At 43.0% G+C, this 21,099-nt stretch overlaps 3 protein-coding genes across 6 annotated transcripts; 1 reads left to right on the top strand and 2 right to left on the bottom strand.

Annotated features, from left to right (window-relative positions):
* Window positions 1-1,340: 1,340 nt before the first annotated feature.
* slmapb (sarcolemma associated protein b) lies at window positions 1,341-9,046 on the bottom strand. 4 transcript variants are annotated; one of them, XM_076166428.1, is made up of 11 exons: window positions 8,898-9,046; window positions 7,554-7,999; window positions 7,199-7,252; window positions 5,216-5,344; window positions 5,017-5,091; window positions 4,550-4,852; window positions 4,170-4,440; window positions 3,895-4,066; window positions 3,510-3,644; window positions 3,066-3,158; window positions 1,341-2,716 (listed from the first exon to the last, which is right to left on the bottom strand). In XM_076166428.1, exons 3-10 carry the CDS (start codon window positions 7,248-7,250, stop codon window positions 3,072-3,074), a joined length of 1,224 nt encoding a protein of 407 aa, XP_076022543.1. In that variant the 5' UTR covers window positions 7,251-7,252; window positions 7,554-7,999; window positions 8,898-9,046; the 3' UTR covers window positions 1,341-2,716; window positions 3,066-3,071. The 4 variants fall into 4 exon arrangements, with proteins under 4 accessions (XP_076022543.1, XP_076022545.1, XP_076022544.1 ...); XM_076166430.1 differs by having other exon boundaries at window positions 7,554-7,735; window positions 8,898-9,045; XM_076166429.1 differs by lacking the exon at window positions 8,898-9,046 and having other exon boundaries at window positions 7,554-7,735; window positions 7,854-8,185.
* Window positions 9,047-10,175: 1,129 nt separating this feature from the next.
* LOC143013019 (ceramide synthase 5-like) lies at window positions 10,176-15,245 on the top strand. Its single transcript, XM_076166432.1, has 10 exons — window positions 10,176-10,494; window positions 11,833-11,935; window positions 12,088-12,218; window positions 12,323-12,380; window positions 12,714-12,764; window positions 12,895-12,987; window positions 13,329-13,457; window positions 14,100-14,206; window positions 14,349-14,505; window positions 14,610-15,245. The coding sequence occupies exons 1-10, from the start codon at window positions 10,319-10,321 to the stop codon at window positions 14,724-14,726; spliced, it is 1,122 nt and encodes a 373-aa protein (XP_076022547.1). The 5' UTR covers window positions 10,176-10,318; the 3' UTR covers window positions 14,727-15,245.
* A 38-nt stretch (window positions 15,246-15,283) lies between these two features.
* Window positions 15,284-19,216, bottom strand: LOC143013020 (NACHT, LRR and PYD domains-containing protein 12). The gene is given in 10 exon segments (XM_076166433.1): window positions 15,284-15,413; window positions 15,528-15,695; window positions 15,808-15,981; window positions 16,058-16,231; window positions 16,423-16,590; window positions 16,751-16,912; window positions 16,992-17,016; window positions 17,019-17,149; window positions 17,261-18,877; window positions 19,061-19,216. Coding segments are annotated over 9 exon segments (2,673 nt in total). The 5' UTR covers window positions 18,862-18,877; window positions 19,061-19,216; the 3' UTR covers window positions 15,284-15,343.
* Window positions 19,217-21,099: the final 1,883 nt, after the last annotated feature.

The raw sequence follows: 21,099 nt of genomic DNA on the forward strand, positions 1-21,099 counted from the left end.
ACTCTTAGGAATGCATTTTGACAACCAGTCAACAGTACACAAGGAATGTCTTACAACATAACCTCTCTATTCAGCCTTCTAATGTTCACGCTCAAATCTCAGGTCTAAAACCTCCCACTGGGTGTCATTAGAGAGACACTGACTGCACTCTGCACAGTCAAGGGGCCTTTTTCCACTATTACTGGAATCACCTTAACATTTGTGACTGACAGACAGAAGAGAGACAGAGAAGAGAAAAACATTTTGAGCAACATTGACGTTTTTAATGTATACAATGACTGTAGTTGGTTTCCCAAACATGGTCAATGGATTACACGCTCAAATGATCATTTCCTCATTTTGGGATTTTGTTAATCAAAGACACGTGTTATTTAACGTTCTCTTAGTAAGGAAACTGGTTATATTCATTATAGATGCTTATATTTAATAGGAACACTAGCTTTAATTGCGAATGTGAATACATTCTATGTGAAGCTGCCCTGCTGGAGCCCTGATTCACTACAGATGACCTAAATGCAAACTAGGGCAGAACAAATGTTGCAACTCTACAAAGAAGCACCGACTTGCTTTGCATGGGAATCATTCCATCTTATTTGGATTTTTACGAGACAGGAAGCTAGTCAGTCTGCTATTTATCACATACCAGCTGTACACTGTGTAGTTCTCAGCTTTTATGGGTTCAGATGTCAGCATGCTCATGATAATCACAATCTGGGACCTTAAGTGACAAATGTGTTAAGAACTGGAAAGACACAGCGAGTATAACATTTCAAAAAATCAATTTACATCAATGTCAGCTGTCATTTCCACAGTTTCATATTTCAGACACAGATGTCATGCAGGCTCTGATAATCTGATCCCATCAACCTACCTTTCATCAACCTTGACCACAAGAACACCATGCTGAAGACATGAGTGTCACATCGACCTCGTCAGCTTGAACCACAGCCAATGTTGGGCCGTAAAACCTTCCAGAGTTGTTTTGTTTTCATTGAGATTGTGTGATTACTCACTATCTTGAGTTTTTTTTTTTTTACAGGGATTGTGTACAAAGCACATTTGGCTCCAACAGTGAGAGAGGAGGCTTGTACCAGACTGAGCTCCTGGGCTGATTTCTTTCTGTAGTTCCCAGCCAGGCAAACAAGTAATATAAGGATATGCAGTGCCAAATAAAACAAAACTTCATCTTAAATCCAAACATGCGTCTCCTGCTTGGTGGCTCCAATGTGGCTCAGTGCTCCCAGAATGACAGACTGACTCCCAGAATGGTCACAAGAACAACAAGAGCATACACATTTGCCCTGGTAACACAGATGCACATATGACTCAAGGTGCAATCGTGAGGTTATCATCTTTAATTGGGGTCACACTTACACTTTAGAGCTTTTACTCATTAACTCTGAACTTAAGAAACTATGCCTTTCCAGCTCTTTACAAAATACATCAACTTTGTAGTTATTTACAGGGAATCATGACAACTCAACATCCATCAATAGTTCACTTACAAGGTTTGTGTGTATGTTAGATGCGCACAAACCTTAAACCAAAACAAAATTGTAAATAACAACCAAATTTCAGGTTTGGGCTAATTGAGGTTCTGAACTGGTTCATGTTAGTGTTACAGTGATTTCAAAAGCATTTCAAGTATTGTTACACAAGTTCTGTGTGACTTTTCCCTTCAGTAAGCAAGTGATGCATATGAGTGGTTGCTGTTAAGGAAATAGGTAATTTGTGATGTCCGGAACTAAATCTGAGTGGCAAGTGAAGTGATGTGAAGGAGGTACAAAGGCCGTAAATCAGTATTTCACTGCAAAGGCCACAAATTAAGCATGACAAAATGTAAGGAAATAGTCATTCAAACCTTAAACTCAGGACTCCAATACTCACAATTCTGCACTAACTCTGTGAAGGTTCTGTTAATCACGCTGTGTAAAAGTTTACCGATGACATCAAGTATTTGGTAAATCCCCACTTTGCTAAACTGTTCAAATATGCTCACATAAGTCTTCTCGCTAGAGCTCATGTGGGCTGAGCAAGCATCTGAACAGCAGAGGAGGGCCACGACTTATCAATGGATCCATCTACATGAATAATACATTTCCACATTAATAATTGGTATTCTAACAGATGACATCTTTGCGGTGCCACAACCTCCTATCGATGGCTTCTTACCGCTATCTCTTTGCTACACATTCAGCTATAGGGTTGTAATTATTGTAGCAATACTTATTAGTCTGAGAAATACTTACACGTGTTGCATTAAGGGCAGTTGGAATCCCAGGTGATCTTAAAATATCCTCATAATATATACTTAGAATTAATGACAAGTGCACAGTATCTTTACATTCATTGCCCGACATTTACGTTCTATTGCCAAATGATAGAAGAGTTCCATAAATAAGAAACATACACTCTTATTCATTTGCACGCAAACTGACATTCTTTTATTAACGTCTCTCTCTCTGCCATCTAAAATATAGATTCTTAAAAGTTAAACAGTGTAAGTTAAAGCCCCCTAATTAATAGTGCAGGTATGATAAGGAGGATAAGGGCTTTTTAGGTTCAATGTGAAGAAAACTGGTGATAAATGTGGATTATTGTATGTGTGTTTCTGTGTGTGTGCTTGTGCAAGTCATCCTCAGGCCCTGAAGAGCACAGCAGCAGTCACAGCTGTTAGAGCCACTGCAGCCACAGGCCCCCAGATCATCCACGGTATCTGCAATGACACAAAAACAGCATGAGCGCCTCCACATGAAGCTGACAAACCACGACAGAGCAAAGCATTAAAGCAGCACAGCGCAGACAGCACAGGGTGAAAAACACAGCTTTGTCAGATAAAGGTAAGCCCATCCAAGCCCACTGATGTTAGGCATTAGCCATTCAGACAAGACAAACAGATGTCAGATGTTGGCACTGTATGATTAGAAGGGTTAGATTACTGAGACAACAGTTTCTTTGGAATTTGCCTCTGGAAAGGTTTCTGAGGAAAGAGGAAGGCCTGATTGGATCATGCAATGGTCTAAAAGAAACGAATGAAGATGACAGATGTAGGCCGACATGTGTACCTCTTTCTACCACATTGCGCCGAAGCACCAATACAGCAAAGCCAGGATAAGGCCGGTGACTATGGCTTGAACAGGCAGCAATTGGGACGCAGTCTACGGAAGGGAAGGGATATTATTGTAATCAACTGCATGGGACATACTTTAGTTGGGTGTGGGTTTATTAATAGACCCTTCTGTCAGTAGTCTTTATCTGTGATTGCTGTTTGCACAAAACTCCAGGTCACACAAGGCAACAGTACAGACATGGTGGATGAGTTGAGGGGAGCAGGTGTGATTCATCTTTTGTGTCTGACAGCATCATCTGAAGCAAAGCTGAAGATGTTTGCTTCCTACGTAAGTATACAGTATCTACAGTGGTTAAACAGATACCACAAATCCAGTGCAATTAGTTAAAACAGTTATGTATAATTATGTTCATGAGTGCAGGGGTAGAACAGCGCTCACCTTTGCTCCTTTTGCCTGTAAATTATCCACGACGGCTTTGCATTCTTCAAGTTCCTCTTTAATCGACTGTTTCTCCTGCTCAGTCTTCTCGTATCTCTCCTTAAGGTCTGACAGCTCAGTGTTAGCCTCCTCATACTGCGTAGAGCAAATTAGAAATTTTTTGTTATGGAGTAAACACAAACAGAAGATGGATTTTCAGAAATCTGGCAAAGATGTGAGCACCCCCATCCCAGTGCGAGTCCATTTTCAGTTAATGAGACTCTTCCTCCATGCTGAGAGCGTAGGAACACCTCACAAATACATTCCCACTCACCATGATTCTAGTAGGGCTACATACGGGCTCAGATTTCTTAGGTTAGTGTCTTTTATAGATCTGAAATCACACCTCTCTCTGGAGATCCTTGCTACGGCCGTCGGCCTCATCCAGCTGGGTCTGGAGTTTGGTGCTCTCCTGCTGGTGCTGGATCTGCAGGGCGGCCAGCCTTTTCTCCAGCTCCTCCTGGGATCTCTCCAGGGCTTTGAGGTTAGTGCTCAGCTCAGCATTCTGGGCACGAGAGCTACCGGCAACAAGAGAACACTGAGTTCAGAAAGCGGAGGGTTGCACAGTTGCAGCATCAGAGAAGGTGCATGAAGGTGGGGGTGGAGTTGAAGTGCACTGACCTCACAAGGTCTTTCTCCAGCTGCTGCTGCTTCTGCTGCACTGCCTCTCTCTCTGAGTGCAGGCCTGCACATTCACTCTGCAGGCTGCCTCTTTCCTTCTGGTGAGTCTTCATTATCTCCTCCCTCTCAGCCCTGAGAGAAGCACTTTCACTCTGCAGACTACTCTTTTCCCTCTGATGCTTATTCAAAATCTCTTGTTTGTCAGATTGCAGAACAGAACACTCCTTCTGAAGCCCATTACACTCCGTCTGCATGGACTGCAGCTCACTGGCTGTGGGAAAAAGTGCATTCATGCAACCTTTATTATCATTCTTAACACAACACACATTTAGAACTACTACTAGAATATCTGTATGTTCTGTATGTACATTATATATTACCTTGTATCTCTGCTGTTTTCTGCCACTGTTTGCTCTGTTGCTGAAGGTCATGCTGTAGGTTGTCAATTTCACGCTCATATTTGTTGGCTGTCTGACGCCATTTGTCTAGGTCCTTAGTGACAGTTGCTAGGTTTGCCTGGACAGCATTGACGTCATGATCCCGCTCCGCAGCAGCTGCCTCCAGTGCACGTTTCAGTGACATCACCTCATCACGCGCGCTTTGTAGCTCACCATGTGTACTGTGGGAGAAGTCGACCTGCTCTCTGAGATTGCCCATTTCATCCTGGAGCTGCCGCAGCTGGCCTGTCCAAATCATGATCAGTGTTCAGATTAGTAATGTGGATGCTGGATACATAATGTGACACGATAACAGTATGATGAATGTGTTTTGAGAGAAAACATAAGAACTCTCAGAGATACATGCCAACAAAGGCAACAGATGACTCCAAACAATACATATACTGTACCTTGAAGAAGTTTGATCTGTTTTGCAGATTCATCAGCTTGTTGTTTATTTTCCTCCCGCTCTTCCTCCAGGAGACCTTATGAATAATAAATATAAATATAATAATAAATATTACAGCATTTAGTGAGTGTGCAGTACATGGTGGAGGGGAGGCTGTGGAAATGATCAGTTTAACATCAGAATTGTTTTGTTTTTGTTACCTTGTACCTCCTTGCGCTTATGTTTCTCAGTAGTAGCACTCTCCTGTGCTTCTCGTAGTTCGTCATTCAAATGCTGGATGATTTTCTCTGAGTCGCCTGTTGACCCCATGTTCGACCGGTTCAGCTCATCTGAGAATAAAACACAGAACAAATATAAGACAGCACTGACAAATACCTATGAAGACAGAATAACCGAGTACCCCACCGTGTTCATTTAGCTTCAGTCCCAAACATTTAAGCAGGGCTGACATACAAGATAATTTCCCAAGCCAGGAAATTGGGCCTATTACATAAACTAATTGCCAATCCAGAAATAGACACAAGTGCATTATCTACATTTTCTATCCAAGATGACCCCGGCAGCACAATACATGAGGGAAACGGACTAACCAAGGTTGCCAGGGGCCTGTTTTGTTTGCAGGAGGTGGAAACAAGCCCCATAAATACTCCTGAGCTTTGGAATACCCAGCGAATAGTCTGATCCCCTAATCTACTGTGGCTAGGAAAAGAGATGACCTCATCTCAGGCTAAAGATTTGGCAGAGGCAGAAAGCAGGAGTCAGAACTGGTCCAGTATGTGCACCATAAATGGATACGGCCGAAAACAATGAGCACTGTGAAATGCTGCATTTGGTGAGCAAATATTTGTTGTGACAGCTGACACATAGGCGGTCATATGCATACATACACCCCTAGCACACACACACATACATACACACATACATTTTGCCCGTAGCGCTATCCGATCTTGTGATAAAGCTCTGTGAAATCAAAGCCTAGAGAGAGGCTACTGGAGGCTGGTAGCACGCTCTGCCACAAGCACATGACAATCCTGCTGTGTGCTAGACGGACAACCGGGGGCATAGTGTTCCCCTGCTGAGTGTGTGTGTGTGTCTATGCATATGTATGAGTGAGACTCAGAATGTGAGTGGGCTCTCTGTAAGCAGGGCTATGTGTGCCCACCCAGTATGAGTGAAAGATAAATGTTCTTCGAATGTGTGTATCTTGTGTTAGTATGTGTGCAAAGCTGAAATATGTTGCGTGTGTAAGTGTGTGTGCATGAGGGAGAGAGAGCGAGAGAGAGAGCGAGCGAGCTCATGTGTAAATAGGTTATCTTTAGTAGCACGCCATGGCAATGACTAATTATCACCATTATGTCGTAGTTGACACAGAATTGCCCCCCACTAAGTAATTATAGGCTCAATCTGTGTGTAAAAATACTTCTCTGACTAGTTGCGTTATTAAACATTGCACAGACTCGAGGGACATCAGAGGAAATGCAGGAGAGAGTCTTTTTTTAGTTCAAGTTCTGAGGAATATAACCATCCTACTCCATCCGTCACACTGTCACAACCTCTTTAACTGAGTCACAGGCTTCACACTATTAGAACGTCTGATATGCAATCCAACTCTTTGAAAATGGCCTTGATATGTATGTATGTGAGAGATAGAATAAACCCATCAAATTGAAAGCAGTAAGATGCTGTTTGATAACACAGTTTTATCTATATGTACTCTACAGTGCAGTGTAGCGTTACAAATTCATTCATCATGCAAAATTGATTCACTCGCAGCTGTGCTTGGCAACATGAATGATATTGTCCGAAGCGCTGAATGCCCCCCCTTCATTTTTAAAATGCCGTCTGTACTGCAGTTGCGTTGCATTAGTCACTGAATTCTATTTTAACCAGTGTGCCTAAATGTCGCCGCGAGCAAACATTAGTCAGCTGATGTGCAAAGAGACTCCATCTTCTTTCGAGCAGCTGACGCCAGAGAAATCAGCCTCTAAAATAAGGCCATCTATAGCAATGTGCACTCTTAAGACAGCTGTTTCCACACCCAATCACCCTCCAGAGTCCTGACACTGTTTTTCCTGTCACTCATGCTTTTTGCCCCTTTACAATGACGTACTGTGTTAGGTATGAGCTGGTTCATTCATTCCATTACTGTCTAAATATGCAAAATGATAACAGGGCATTGTTACCTTTGATGAGTGACACGTTATTCAAGGGATCATTCTGCTCTTTCTCATCCATTTCTGTAATAACAGTTAAAAGTACAAATAATGAGGACAGATTCCTGTATACATAACATTAAACTTGGATGTAATATCGACAAAAACAATACTTTTTGATAAATATACGCCACAATTACTGCTGTTGTGATCTTACAAGAAAAACTTGCCAAAGAAAAAAATGCAAATTCATCTCAGACAGACAAAATCAATATTTGGAATAAGCAGCTGTATTGTTGACCAGTCATTTTCTTTGAGGACAGATAAAACAGAACAATTCACAATAAAATGTATTCATAAAACTGGAAAAAGCAGGAAATATTACCTGAGGTGATCCACAGGCAATTCTATGTGCTGTGGCTACAGCAGTCTCTGACATGAAGAACTCTTCTCCAACTATCGGGTTTTTCAGATGCGAAATGGAACAGTCCAAGCTGAGGGGGGGGGTGGGGGGTGTGCACCGGTGATGACACACACTGTCTACAGGATGTCCCTGTTATTGTTAGACTGGAGACAATAAAGACAAAGAGCAGGTGGACATAAATGGACAAATGCCTTGAGCGAGGTTCAATTACTACAGTATAGATTGGCAACATGAATGTCTGTCTAAATGTGAACCCCCCACTCTCTGGTTAAAGTCCACAGCCCCTCCACACTAGGTCATGCATCCGAGTAGGGCATCTCAGAGGCTGCAGCTGCAAAGTGAACACAGAGAGGTTTTGTTCCATGGAGCTGAGCTGATCTCCGGCCAGTTGGTACTGATGTGAAAATCTACAGGATGACACACAACCCGACCTGCCATCATTAGAGGGTCACATAACATGTATGTGTACATGCATGATTTTCTATGTAGGACACAATTACGTCACTTTAAATCACTGGCCTTTAGAGGTCACGGTGGTGTATAGGTACGGCATGTTATGCATCCTCCTATTTAGTGGCGTAATCATTAATCAACATGACCAATTCAGGTTAAAAAATGTGTCTTCACAATCCTGCTTAAGTGGTATTCCTGGAAAGTTCATATTTTATATTGATATGTGCTCTATTTAATGAGAAAATAATGGATCCGGCTCTGTTACCAGTGCAGGGATGTGCGGTGGAAATCAATTCACAACTTCACAACAAGCTTTCACAAGTACATTTGTTTGGACAAAAATACATTCAACAACTTGTAAATTCAGAGAGGAAACATATGTAGACGTTATCACCACCGACACAGAGCAGCGGGTGTCTGTGGAGCTGTTGAAGTGTGCAGCTGGCCACAGCAGTTACACATGAACAATAGATGTGTGGCACATTGCAATTTCTTATTTAGGCCACACAAATGATAGTGTGAGAGGTTCTGATAAGAAAGAAATGTCAAGTATTGTAAAGTAAAATGAGGACCAGGCCTCACAGGGGTGTATTTTGCTACACATTTGCTTGTTATGTTGTTGACACAGATGTATGCCTGAGACCTTGAAGGTTCAATTCACAAAGCTGTAGTTCACTGAGATAAATATATATATACTATACCAGCATTTTAGTTTTTCATAGTTACAATTTATCTGGCCCTACTGCAAGGCTATTGCCACATTTGCTTCACACTAAAGCGAGAATCTGCAGGTGAATAATTTAGAAAACTAGAGCAAAGCGCCCGACTCCAGCAGTTCCTACTTTCATTTACATTTTATGGTCAGGAATTGCAGAAGGTGGCAATGAGTTACAAATGAGCGTCTAACCAACAGCGACAGCCGCCTCTTCTTCAGCGTGGAGCCAATGGCTCTTTGGAACTTGAATGTTTTTTGGCTGCATTCATGATGTCATTATGGGGGTTGTCCATTCATGTCAACCTTTACGTAATGCAAATAAAAAAACAAATGAAAACAAAACTATTTTTCGAGCATCTATGTAAAATACAATGCCAATGAAAAACACCCTATGCAAATGTTTGCCAAACTAATGTTTTTGACAAGTTTGGAGGTGATTGTATGAATGGTGCTCCAATTAAACTGACACAGATTTGCTCTCCAATTGAAAAGTATGGTAATGGTAAAGGGCAAACAGGTTAAATGGACAGAAATGTATTTTTTGTCCATTATACCTTCACTAAATGTAATAGCGCCCCACACTCTTAACTCATAAAATATTTTTCTGACTATGTTCAATGTGTGTGTTCGTCCATGCTCATCTATACTTGGACAGATACTTGACTGGCAGCAGACAGTACACATTGGGTCAGTTTGCTGGACAGGAATTAAACTAAAATGCAAATCTAAAGTGAGATCCTTTGAAAAACAAGTCAAGTGAAGTTTTTTCATATGGCATACAATGTCTCAAAGGTCTTGTAGACAACATCTTAACAGTTAAACTTTGCTTTGTGAGAGCCATCCACTGTGTCTGCCATCCAAACTAAGATCCATTCTGCGTTCTGTGTAATGACAAAGTAGCGTTAAAGTTAACTTTCCTCATGTTGCATCTTGTGATTCTCTGTCAGTGTTCAGGAGCTGAGCTTGAGTCCGGCTGCTGTGCTGTGCGGCCTGTGTGACTGTGTATGTGAGATCAGCTTAAACAAATAGATTTACATTTATCTTAACTATTATAATGAGACAGCGCGTGTGTTTGCTTTGCTTTAGTCTTTGTATTTATCATGACCAAGACTTCTTACGCCATAATCGTGAATGATTTGATAAGAGAGTTTCATTGTGTAGCAGTAAAGTGCTCGTATCGGCATAAACTCGCCGTAAAACAAACACATCCGACAAAGTTTCACTTCCAGTCCGGTCAAAGTGGGAGTGAGCTGGTTCTTCCGTGGGAACCTCCCTGTAGATGTGCGTGTGCGTGTGTGTGTGTGTGTGTGTGTGTGTGTGTGTGTGTGTGTGTGTGTGTGTGTGTGTGTGTGTGTGTGTGTGTGTGTGTGTGTGTGTGTGTGTGTGTGTGTGTGTGTGTGTGTGTGTGTGTACGCGCAGTGGGTGTTTCCCTCTGCTCGACGTGTCTCCGGAGCTCCGCTTTATAGTTTCCAGGGCTGATGCTGGACTAACGTGAAGGTGAAACATCACTGCAGCTGTTTGCTCATGTCGGATCGGTAACTTTATCCTCCTTTCCTCGATGATTTCCTCGATCTCAGCCTGGATTTGGAGTGACACATTCTGGCTGCCATCAAATGTCACATGGGCGGACCTGGATCAGCCACCACCTGGCGAGGCGTATCCCCGGGTGGGCCAGATCCTGTACGCCTTGCCGCTGGCCCTGGGAGTCTTTCTGCTCAGGCTGGTCTTTGAAAGGTACACCGCGCTAAAAGTTCCTCTTACTCACTTTAGTTTTGGCCTTTACTTTGACTTAAGTTTGGCCTTAACGTGGCCTACATGGATGTACTTTACCGGTCTTGTTGCTTATGTGGCATTTGTGGAAAAACATCAAAACTTTAAATATCCAGGAATGTAGCAGGAAAACAAGCGGTAGACTAAGAAATAACGCCCAATACCCAATTTTGATGTGATAAAACGCTACAGCACAGATGGCATGACAGGAGTATTGTTGTTTTTTGCCCTAAGATGAATCAAAAATGAGCACATAAACTTGATCAGACTTTGCTAGATCTGCTCAGTATTATGAGATATTCTGAGTTGTTCTCTGCACAGTCTGACTGTGTGTGTATGTGTGTGTGTGTGTGTGTGTGTGTGTGTGTGTGTGTAAGAGAGAGAGTTTGTAATAAAACATGAGACATCAGATTGTATGTTCGCACATGACTCAGCCTGCAGACGGAGGCTGTTTCAGGCCTTCCCTCTCATTCATGTGAAGGAAAAACAATCTGTTGCTCCAGCCTTTGGTTTGTCTCTGTTATCATTCCCTGGTGGTGATACTGCAGACGCGAAGGACCACTGGCACAAGTTAAACATGCTCAGCATTGATGGCGTTAATACTAGATGCTAGAAATGTACTGACAAGTTATGATCACATAGGTTGGACTTTTCTGTGCACGCTATATGTTTCTAATTTCATCATTTCCTGCCTTAAAAGTTCCTCTTTTTTGATATTCAAACTGCAGCAGCAGCGGCCACATTTCAGTCTGTTCATTCATTCATTCACTCTGTCTTTTTCCATGTTGCCACTGCAGACATGAGGGGTATTGTAAGTTTGAGAAGTTGTAAATGGCTAAGTCCGAGTGTAAACACTGGTCAAGTCAGCAAGAAGATCTTGTGACACACATTAGTGTTTTGCACCGAGGCGGGTCCCCCCATGTCTCCCAGTCTCCCATATTCTCACATGACAGTTCATCACGCTCTGTTTAGAGTAGGTGCTACATTCCCCAGGATTCTCTCTGCTTAATGCTTGCCTGTGTCTCCCTCCTGGCGTCTCGCTTACTCACACTCATTCCCTCTAAGACATACATTCCTGACAAATGTAACCTACGAACAAGTTTGACTAAAGCTTGTCAGTTTGAGTCGGCGAGCGAAGCCCATGGCCAAAAAATGTGGTCTACCTGCACCAATTGTGTGTACAAAGTGTTTGATTTCTCTCTGTGGCTCTCTCCTCATCTGAATGTCTCTCTTTCTGCCACACCGCTGTGTATCCCCTCCCTGCCCCCACCCTGTTTTTGGCTTCCTTCTGTGTGTGTACAGGCTAGTGGCCAAACCCTGTGCCCACATACTTCAGATTCAAGCGGGAGAGAGTCGGCAAGCTCAGCCCAATGTTATCCTGGAGAGGGTGTATAAGTCCAAAACGGTACATAATGCTTGTTTTAATCCTTTTATTATCATGAAACAGTGTTTACAGCACCATTCTCATCATTAATATATATAGTAAAGACCATATGCATTGTGGGGTTTTTATTTGAAATGTATCATGAAACAGTTCTATGGTGTTGTTCTCCATAGAGTCCAGATGCAAAACATGTGCAGGGACTCTCTAAGCAGCTCGACTGGGATGAAAGGAAAGTGCAGAGATGGTTTCGTGTCCGTCGGAACCAGGACAGGCCCAGCGCGGAGAAAAAGTTCTGTGAGAGCATGTACGTTCCAACTGAACACGACAGGAGAAACTGTACCAAAAGGTTGTTTTGTGATAATGAAGATAATCTGTATTCCTAAACACTGAGGTTTTCTTCCACTTCAGGTGGAGACTCATCTTTTATCTGGGGATTTTCATCTATGCCATTATCCATTTATGGGAGGTGAGTTGAACGTTCAGTCTGCTCCATTTATCAGTCAACGCCAAGTAATCATTCTAGTGCTTTGAGTTAAAATGTCAACCATTGTTGGTTGCAGCCTCTCGTAAGTTAAGCAGTCATTGCTTTTCTGACCTCGCTGAGTAAGAGTAGGTCATCGCAGCCCTACCATTTTGTTTTTAAACTATTGGTCTGGTTTTTGATTTAATAAATGTCTTTTAATTGACACATCTGACTGAAGTTGTTGTGTAGAAAATGCATGTGTAGCATAGCGCTCTCTGCAATCTGCTATGTCAAAGAGCAACTCAATCATACACAAACTGTATCTGTTCTCTTCAGTCTCCTTGGATGTGGAATACCAGGCATTGTTGGTACAACTATCCTTTTCAGGTGAATATCTATTTATTGCTTGCGTAGACATCATATTCAGTTACATGCTGTACATTATGAGGGGATTATATTCAGTTCAGCAGTGCCACTCAGCATGTGTTGAAAGTGTTTTTGTCGCTCCTTCCCAAAGACCCTGAGTCCCGGCCAGTACAACCTCTACGTAGCCGAGCTGGCCTTCTATTGGTCGTTGATGTTTTCCCAGTTCATAGACATCAAGCGTAAGGTGAGTCATCAACAGCCTTACCCTGCTCTGCCTGTTTCATTGTGACCATTGTGACACGGTGATTGGGACAGCACTCTCAGTGTTTTTCATCAGCATACATTCTTGTAAGACAGGTTAGACGATGAAATGCTGCAAAACCAGAGAGACATCCTGCACTACTATAGCTGCTCCTTTTCCTAGAGCATAATCATCCTATTATGTACACAAGGCCTTACAGTTACAGTTGTTCTAACGACCTTGTTGAGTAATCTTGCTTGAAGGGAAGTTGTCACTCTATACCCAGCAACTGCTCTCTCATGTAAAAGGTGCTCATTCAGTTTCATCTCTATCATCTCTCTTAGGATTTCGTCATAATGCTCGTCCACCACCTGGCCACCATTTCCCTCATCACCTTCTCCTACGCCAACAACATGCTAAGAGCAGGCAGTTTGGTCATGTGTGTGCATGATGCGTCCGACATCTTCCTCGAGGTAAAAGGACTCAAAGGGATGTGATAAACATTTGGTTCGGGTCATAGTATCGCAGTATCGATGCACATTGTTGTGTGTGTGTGTGTGTGTGTGTGTGTGTGTGTGTGTGTGTGAAGGCAAATACAGCTTGCGGCGCTGGAGTGCAGGGCTCTGGAGATACTTGTACTACCTGTCTGACAGGAATGCTTTTTCTCCCTTTGGCTGAAGAATTACATAGTGAATGAAAAGGTTTGCAGTGCAGGAGGTGTGCTAGAAAACCTTTGGATGTTCAATAACATCAAGAAAACAAATGGCAAAAATAACAACACCAATAACAACTATACATTAAAAGTAACAATCCCAATAGTAATAAGACTCAGAAGGTGTGGAACAATTTTTTCCAACTCTTTTCCATTACAGACATTTTCATACAGTTGGATATTTTCATATATTGGATATGCATTTCATTGGCTTATACCTGTACTTGCTCATTGACAATAAAGTTGAATCTAATCTAATCTAATCTAATATGTGGGGTTTTCATACGTGCTTTCACTAAGATTACAGAGACAATGTTGTTGGTAGAAAGTACAAGACAGACGTGGTGGTTCATGGTTCATTGTTTTATCACTGCAAATCATTAATCGCTCTTTATTCCTCAAGGCTGCCAAGCTGGCCAACTATGCAAAATACCAGAGGCTATGTGACGGCCTGTTTGTGATGTTCAGCGTAATCTTTTTCATCACTCGACTCGTCATCTATCCTTTCTGGTGAGAAATCTGTGAGCTTCTATACGTGAAAAATGGCGTTGTGTTTGTTAATTTTGCCATCGGTTTCCAACTATCTGATATATTCTGTCTAAATAATAACTAACTAACTAAGACTGTGTGTGTGTGTGTGTGTGTGTTGTAGGATTGTTAACAGTGTTCTGTTTGAGAGCTGGGAGATCGTTGGGCCATATCAGTGCTGGTGGCTGCTCAATGGATTGCTAATAGTCCTGCAGGTTCTTCACGTGATTTGGTTCTACCTCATTGCTCGCATAGCTATTAAAGCCATATTCAAGGGAAAGGTTAGTCTGTGTGTCTGTGTACACACATGATGAAATGTTCTAATCCTCCATCCAGTCCCACTGGTTAGTGCAGCTGTCATTCTCACTCGTGTTTCATTTGGCAGGTATCTAAGGATGACCGCAGTGACATTGAAAGCAGCTCGGACGACGACGTTTCCGCCAGCAGCAGCAGAAGCTCAGGTCACACCCCGAAACCAAAGGAGAACAGCCATAATGACTAAAAATGGAAGTTTACATTCGATGTGGCTTTTATTCACCACCTGTGTGCCTGTGAAACGGACCACGTGTCCTGGATCGCGTGAAAGACTTAACTTATTCTTTCACTTTAAGTAGGAGTTGTTAGGGTGGAGAGCTGGGTAGATACAGGGGACTGTACAAACTGCACCATACACTGTTTATCTGTGTCCAGTTTACAGCTGCTTTTTGTTTACAGGAGACCAAGAAAATGGCGACAGTCTACTAAAGTCGTACAGCGTGTTTACATAACCACAAAACTAATTTTATACACATGGACAAAGAGTTTTTCAACTGTAATTATTACTGTATTTGACAGCTTTAAGGTCCTGGGTTTAAACCCCGCCCCAAACTTTCTCTGTGGGGTTTAAATGGTTTTGAATTTGGAAGTTTGCCCATGAATATGTCTGTCTGTCTGTATGTATGGTACTGTGTGAACCTGTCCAGAGTGTATCCTGAAAAAATGATTCATGCTTTATGTTAAATAAAAGTCTATTTTTACCAAGGAGGTCCAGTGATTAATGTGACATTTGGACAATGAAGGTGATCCACTTGTAGGTTTTTATTCCTCTAGAGATGGAAAGACAGATCCACTTATTCCTCTTCAGTATCTTATTTGGTCATAGTCGTAAAGCATATTGGAGGCTTCTCCGTTGATTCGATTGTATTTCAGGCTGAAAAGTGAGAGACAAAAGCGGTAGGAATCGGGGGAAAATCCTTTTGTTCGGCTAAGAAAAGGAGAAGTTGAGCAACAGGGAGTCGAGCTGTGGAATGAAAAGCTCACTCACTTCAACTCTCCGATGTTGTGGTTGTCCTGTATGATTTGAATAAGGGCTGGGACGGAGTCGTTGGTGAGCGAGTTGTTTTTCAGGTTCAAGATCCTCAACGACTTTCTTGCTCTCACAGCCGCACACAAGTCTGGGACGCACGCATCAGTCAGCTCCGTCATTTCAACACTGAGACAAGAGGACAGGGCAGAGTTGTACTAAACTACAACAAGAGAACGAGGCATACACACTGCACTGAGAGGGACTGCTGTGTATATCAAGTGTTTCCTTATGGACTCACTCCAGTTCCTCCAGCAGACAGCATGGGTGTGAGATAGCATCCCAAATGTATTTGACCCCTTTGTCTCCTACGCTATTTAGACCTACAGACAAAGCCTTCAGTCTGCAGGTCCCACCTCTCAGCAGCTCGCCCAGCTTCTTGAAGACTAAGACGGTCAAATCACACCTCAGCAAGCTGTGGGACGGAGCAGAATACACATGAACTCACACATCTGAGACGGTCTGGCATTAAAGCATGGCGGCGACTGTACCTGAGTCTCTCTATTGGACACCCAGGTCTGCTGAGGCCTTGGCAGAGCAGCAGCGCCCCCTCCTGCCCCAAATCATTCACTGACAGATCCAGCTCTAACAGAGAGCAGTGTTCTGACTTCAAGACGTCCATCAAAGGAGCACAGCACCCACCTGTCAGCTCGCAATCATACAACCTGAGCAGATGAGTACAAAGTGACAGATGATGGATGGACGTAAAGCTCAACAGGTTTTTATTTAGCAGACATAGAGTGTGTTACTGGTATTACTGGTCGTTTGCTTATTTGAATGTGTTTTGACTATCTCTCTGGTAGCACACCAAGAAAGAAAGGTGCCACCATGTTATTATGTCGAAATCTACACTCACTTGAGATTCTGCAGTTTACACAGCGGCAGGGATTTGGACAGAAGCTCCACTCCGCCGTCTCCGATGGTGTTGTGTGTCAGGTTGACTTTTCTCAGGTCTGATTGGCCAGAACACAAAAGCGCTGACAGAGCTTCCATTGAGGCTGCAGTCAACTGGCAGGTCTTTAGCCTGATTATGAACAAAAAGATAAGGTCAGACTAACATTTGAGAACATTGGCGCAGAACTCACTTTGCAACTGGAGAGGCAATCCTCTGCCAAGGCCCAGAACTCCTGCAACATAGGTGAAAACATACAGCAGCAGGTATGCATAATATTCCACATCCATACTGGAGCTCCTGTAGTTTGCAGCGAGGGCTTTGCAGTCCTTGGCACAGTTTCACAAGGCCCTGGTCCCCGATCTCATTACACATCATTTCCAAGACGCACAGCTGTGAGGATCCTGAGGTCAAGTCTTCACAGGACGCTTCAGTCAGTCTGCATATTGAAAGGCTGGAAGCAAGAATGAACATGTGAAATGCTTTGTGGTGACAAAAATGAAACTATAAATACTTTGCGGGTCTTATCTCACTTTAATTTGCGTAGCTTGCAGTCTCTCCAGCACAGAGGATTTTAAACTTTTCCTCACCCAAGCGGCTGCTCGTGAGATTAAGCTCCACGGTTCTTCCTTTGTTGAGAGCTGAAGCCAGATGAGGGACAGCTCCAGTGCTTAAGAAGCAGTCTGACAATCTAGGGACAGGAGAGAGACATCTTACATATATTCAGTGCTGTGCAGAATGTGTGCAGAGTGTACTGAACACATCAACTCTGACAGAAAATGTATTTTTACACAAAACTTACATAAGATTCCTGCTCAGGCTCATAGCTGGAGCCAAGACCTCTACTTCCTCCTCTGTCAAATCCTTGGTACGAAACAGATTCAACCGCTCCATCGCCCCGAGGCACATCACAACATAGCTCAGAGTCACGCAGTCCTGGAGACTGAGATCCCCGTAGCAGATGTCAAGACGTGCTGAGTGAGTGACGATGTCTTTCACCAAACTTTCATTCTGACATTGATGAAGCAGACGGAAGCAGTGGAAGTGTTTTGCTTTGTAACATTCCTCGAGTGTTTTCTGTGTGCTGCTTTTAAACCAGCATTTGAAATCCATGATACGATCAGAGTTAAAGCCCCCCAGCAGGGTCTCCAGCCGCCTCCGTTGAACTGGTTCTGATAGTCCAGCCAAGAAGAGATCTAGAAGCTTTACATGGCCCCTGTGCTTTTCCAATATCGCACTCGTACCCTCAGACACAGACTTGTCCATAAAGAAAGAAACTGCCAAGAGGAATTCTTGCATGACCTGTGAATGGAAAGTAAAGACACGTCCATCTGACTCGAGGTCTCTGTCTACTCGCAAAAATACACCCATTAATTTTGGAGAGGTAAGAAACAGTTGGAAATTAAAAGAATCCATTCCCTCTTTGGTGCAGTTGGAATGTTCAAGACAGCAATGAGAGGCCATCCTGCCGAGGGAGGACACCAGTTCTATGACCCTAGCCTCGTTCAGTGAGTGTGTCTGAATTATATGGACTAGTATACCGACACACAGCTGAGTTAATGTTTCGGGAAGCTGCTCCCCAGCATCCATCAGAGGTTTGTACACAGAACAAACTGTCCAACAAAATCTAGGAGAGACAGCAAAATCATAAAAGCCAAGAGTCTTCTCCATGTTTGTTAATGCCCTGTTGGCTGAGGTGGGGTCAGTGAAGAAAGCATTGAAGTAGCTCTTTCTCTGTGGCTGCAGAAACCCCAGCAGATTCACCTGGGTGCCACTCAAAAATGTCAGACATCCCATAGGCCTGGTTGCCACCAGAATGGCACCTCCTTTCAGCAGTGTTCCATGAAGCAGGCTGGCCACTAAACAGGACACTGGGGCTACCTGGCTGGGGTCAGAGCAGAGGGGATGATCTGAAGGGTCCAGGCTGTGTCTGTACTGATCCAGCTCATCAAAAACAAACAGCAGATTCTCAGGATTCTGGAGGACTAAGAGGATAGAGTCTGGAGGGAAATGGCCATGGTGGAGTAACAGTTTCTCCAAGGAGAGCTTCCTATCAATAGAATTTAAATCCCTGGACTTGAAAAGAAAGACATCAGAAACCCGTTGAAGCTGTTCTCCTTTAGTCCAATCCACTATCAGCTTCCTCAAAGTGGTAGTTTTACCTGATCCCTCTGGGCCGACCAGCATCACTGTCTTCTCTCCATCAAACAGTGCAGCGTGGATGGATTCATCAACAGAAGGAAAGTTTTCGCCCACATTGTTGCCAGTCAACTGAGCATTAGATGTTACTGGTTGCACATACTTGCTGTTGTTTATCACATCAATTGCCTGCTGGCCACCAAGCAATGTTGAGCTCTCGCCCTTTGACTTCAGGAGATGAGTCAACAAAGCTTCTTTATCCATGGCAGAAATCTCTGTTCTGAGAATATCCCCCAAAAAATGAGGACAGTTAAAGGAATGAGTTGTACATCAGCTGTAACAGACGTACCCAACAGTACACACATAAACTATCATTTATTGCTTAATTTAATATGTTTAATCAAGGAAATCTGTAATTCCTTACTGAGTATTCTTACAGAGTGGGGACTGGGAGAAGACTTACCAAGGAGTCATTGCAGGTAAAAACAATGATGCCATAGTTTACATTCTCATGGAAAGCTCCTCTGTAAAGTTATAGCTATAGCTATAGTGATCGCTTTCTATGTTTATGGGCGGCAGTGAGCTCACGCAGTGAAGCGTCCAACCAATGAAACAAGGCGGCGACAAACGGGAAGCAATGTTTTTTTTTAAAAATACAACCTTTACAAAAAACAACCCGGTAACACGGAGATACTAAATGCATTATTATGAAAGTATCAGTATTGCTTTGTAACAGCACACACTAATCTAATAACGAGGGTTAGGGTTAGGGTTAGGGTTAGCGCCGCATATTTTTGGACCCTGACGCTTTGTTTGTAGTCTAACAACACGAACAACAGCACACTCACTCGCTTACAGGTTTTGCTTCACGGTGTCACCGCGAGATCTTGCCTTGAATACTTTCAAACGCAGGTCTAAGCAGTGGCCAGCAGGTGGCATCAGTGGGACTTTATCGAAGTTTAGGGGATTCCCCAAAACGTCACACCCGTTACAAACACAACACACATATAATAGGACATCATAATAGAGTCTGTGTGATGTTCATTCAAATTAATTTAACAAAAGAACAGCACAACAATAGAGCAACACAGCAGAACCAGCATGTTTTTAAAATGTTTGAGATGATCAGTAAAACAACAATGGTGTAATAACTGTCTGTGACATTACTGTTAAAATGGAGAAAAAATACTTTGACATTGTACATTTTAGTTTATTTAATTCCACGTGCACCTCCCGTCACATTCTGACTTGTGGTATTTGTCTATATTTTTTGACAACTGGTGGGCTCCAGATGCAGTAGGGTGGTGGAGGCCATCTCTCTTCAGCAAGCCAGGTTTGCCCCAAAATGAATGCCAGTTAATCGAGTTAATCTCAGTCCTGCCTCTGGCTGAACCTTGCGAGCCAGCGGTTCAGTGACGTCTGTCTAGTAAATCTCTCATCTTTATCCTGGACAGCGAGGCGGCTAGAGACATTTCTTCCATGCTGACTCATATTTCTAGCAAGGCCACAAACCCTGTGGCCACATTCAATTTACTGACCTCAGACTGCTTCATTCTAATGTCATTAGTGCCAACGTGAATGACTATATTATATAATCATTTTGGAATGTCCGTGTGTTATAGTTGGTATAGTTGTTCTCGTTGCTTCCAAACAAGAAACATACCTTTTCCTGTGACACTGACACTCAGGTTTCATGTATTTTCATAATAGCCACATCAGGTATAATATGGATGGTGCATATATAAAATGCAGAGCTTTTCCCTTTAAACCAAACCAATGAAACATGCTCATGTCCCCCTCACAGTAGCTTACATGTAGGATTTGTCACACATGGAGCAGATGGGGAGTGCAGCAGGAGGTGGGATATAAAGCGGATAACACCAGCAGTGTTCAGACATACAAGGGGGATGTGTGTGTGTATTTGTGTGTGTTTGTGTGTGTGTGTTTTTCTAATTTCATCTACTGTCTGTACACAGGACAAGGCGTATGAGACACGGTAGTGACCTTGTCCATGAGCAGTGTTGTCCTCCCAGCAGAGAGAAGACATAACTGACTGCTTCTGTCACTGCCATTATCCTAATTTGCTATTAGTTAGGGATTACATCTGAGAGAGAATGGTAAGCCTAGATACTTAGCCAGAGACTGACCTGAAAAGCTCTCTCTCTCTCTCTCTCTCTCTCTCTCTCTCTCTCTCTCTCTCTCTCTCTCTCTCTCTCTCTCTCTCTCTCTCTCTCTCTCTCTCTCTCTCTCTCTCTCTCTCTCTCTCTCTCTCGCTCCCTCCCTCCCTCCCTCCCTCTACCGCCTTCTCTCTCTCTCTTTCTTGCTCTCCTCTTACTGTCTTGCTCACATTTATACCTTCAGGTACTCTATGTCCTCTGTATTGTTGTGCTCTATTTCTATTGTTGAATACACTGTGCACAAGTCATAGCAATTCTACTGAAAATAATTCAAGGGCCATTTCTGTATGTTGCAAAAACATAAAAAACGGGTTCCTTTTTTTAA

The sequence above is a fragment of the Genypterus blacodes genome, unplaced genomic scaffold, assembly GCF_046128005.1.
Source record: "Genypterus blacodes isolate CSIRO-AG114 ecotype Tasmania unplaced genomic scaffold, CSIRO-AGI_Gbla_v1 ptg000156l_1, whole genome shotgun sequence".
NCBI classification, from domain to species: Eukaryota; Metazoa; Chordata; class Actinopteri; order Ophidiiformes; family Ophidiidae; genus Genypterus; species Genypterus blacodes.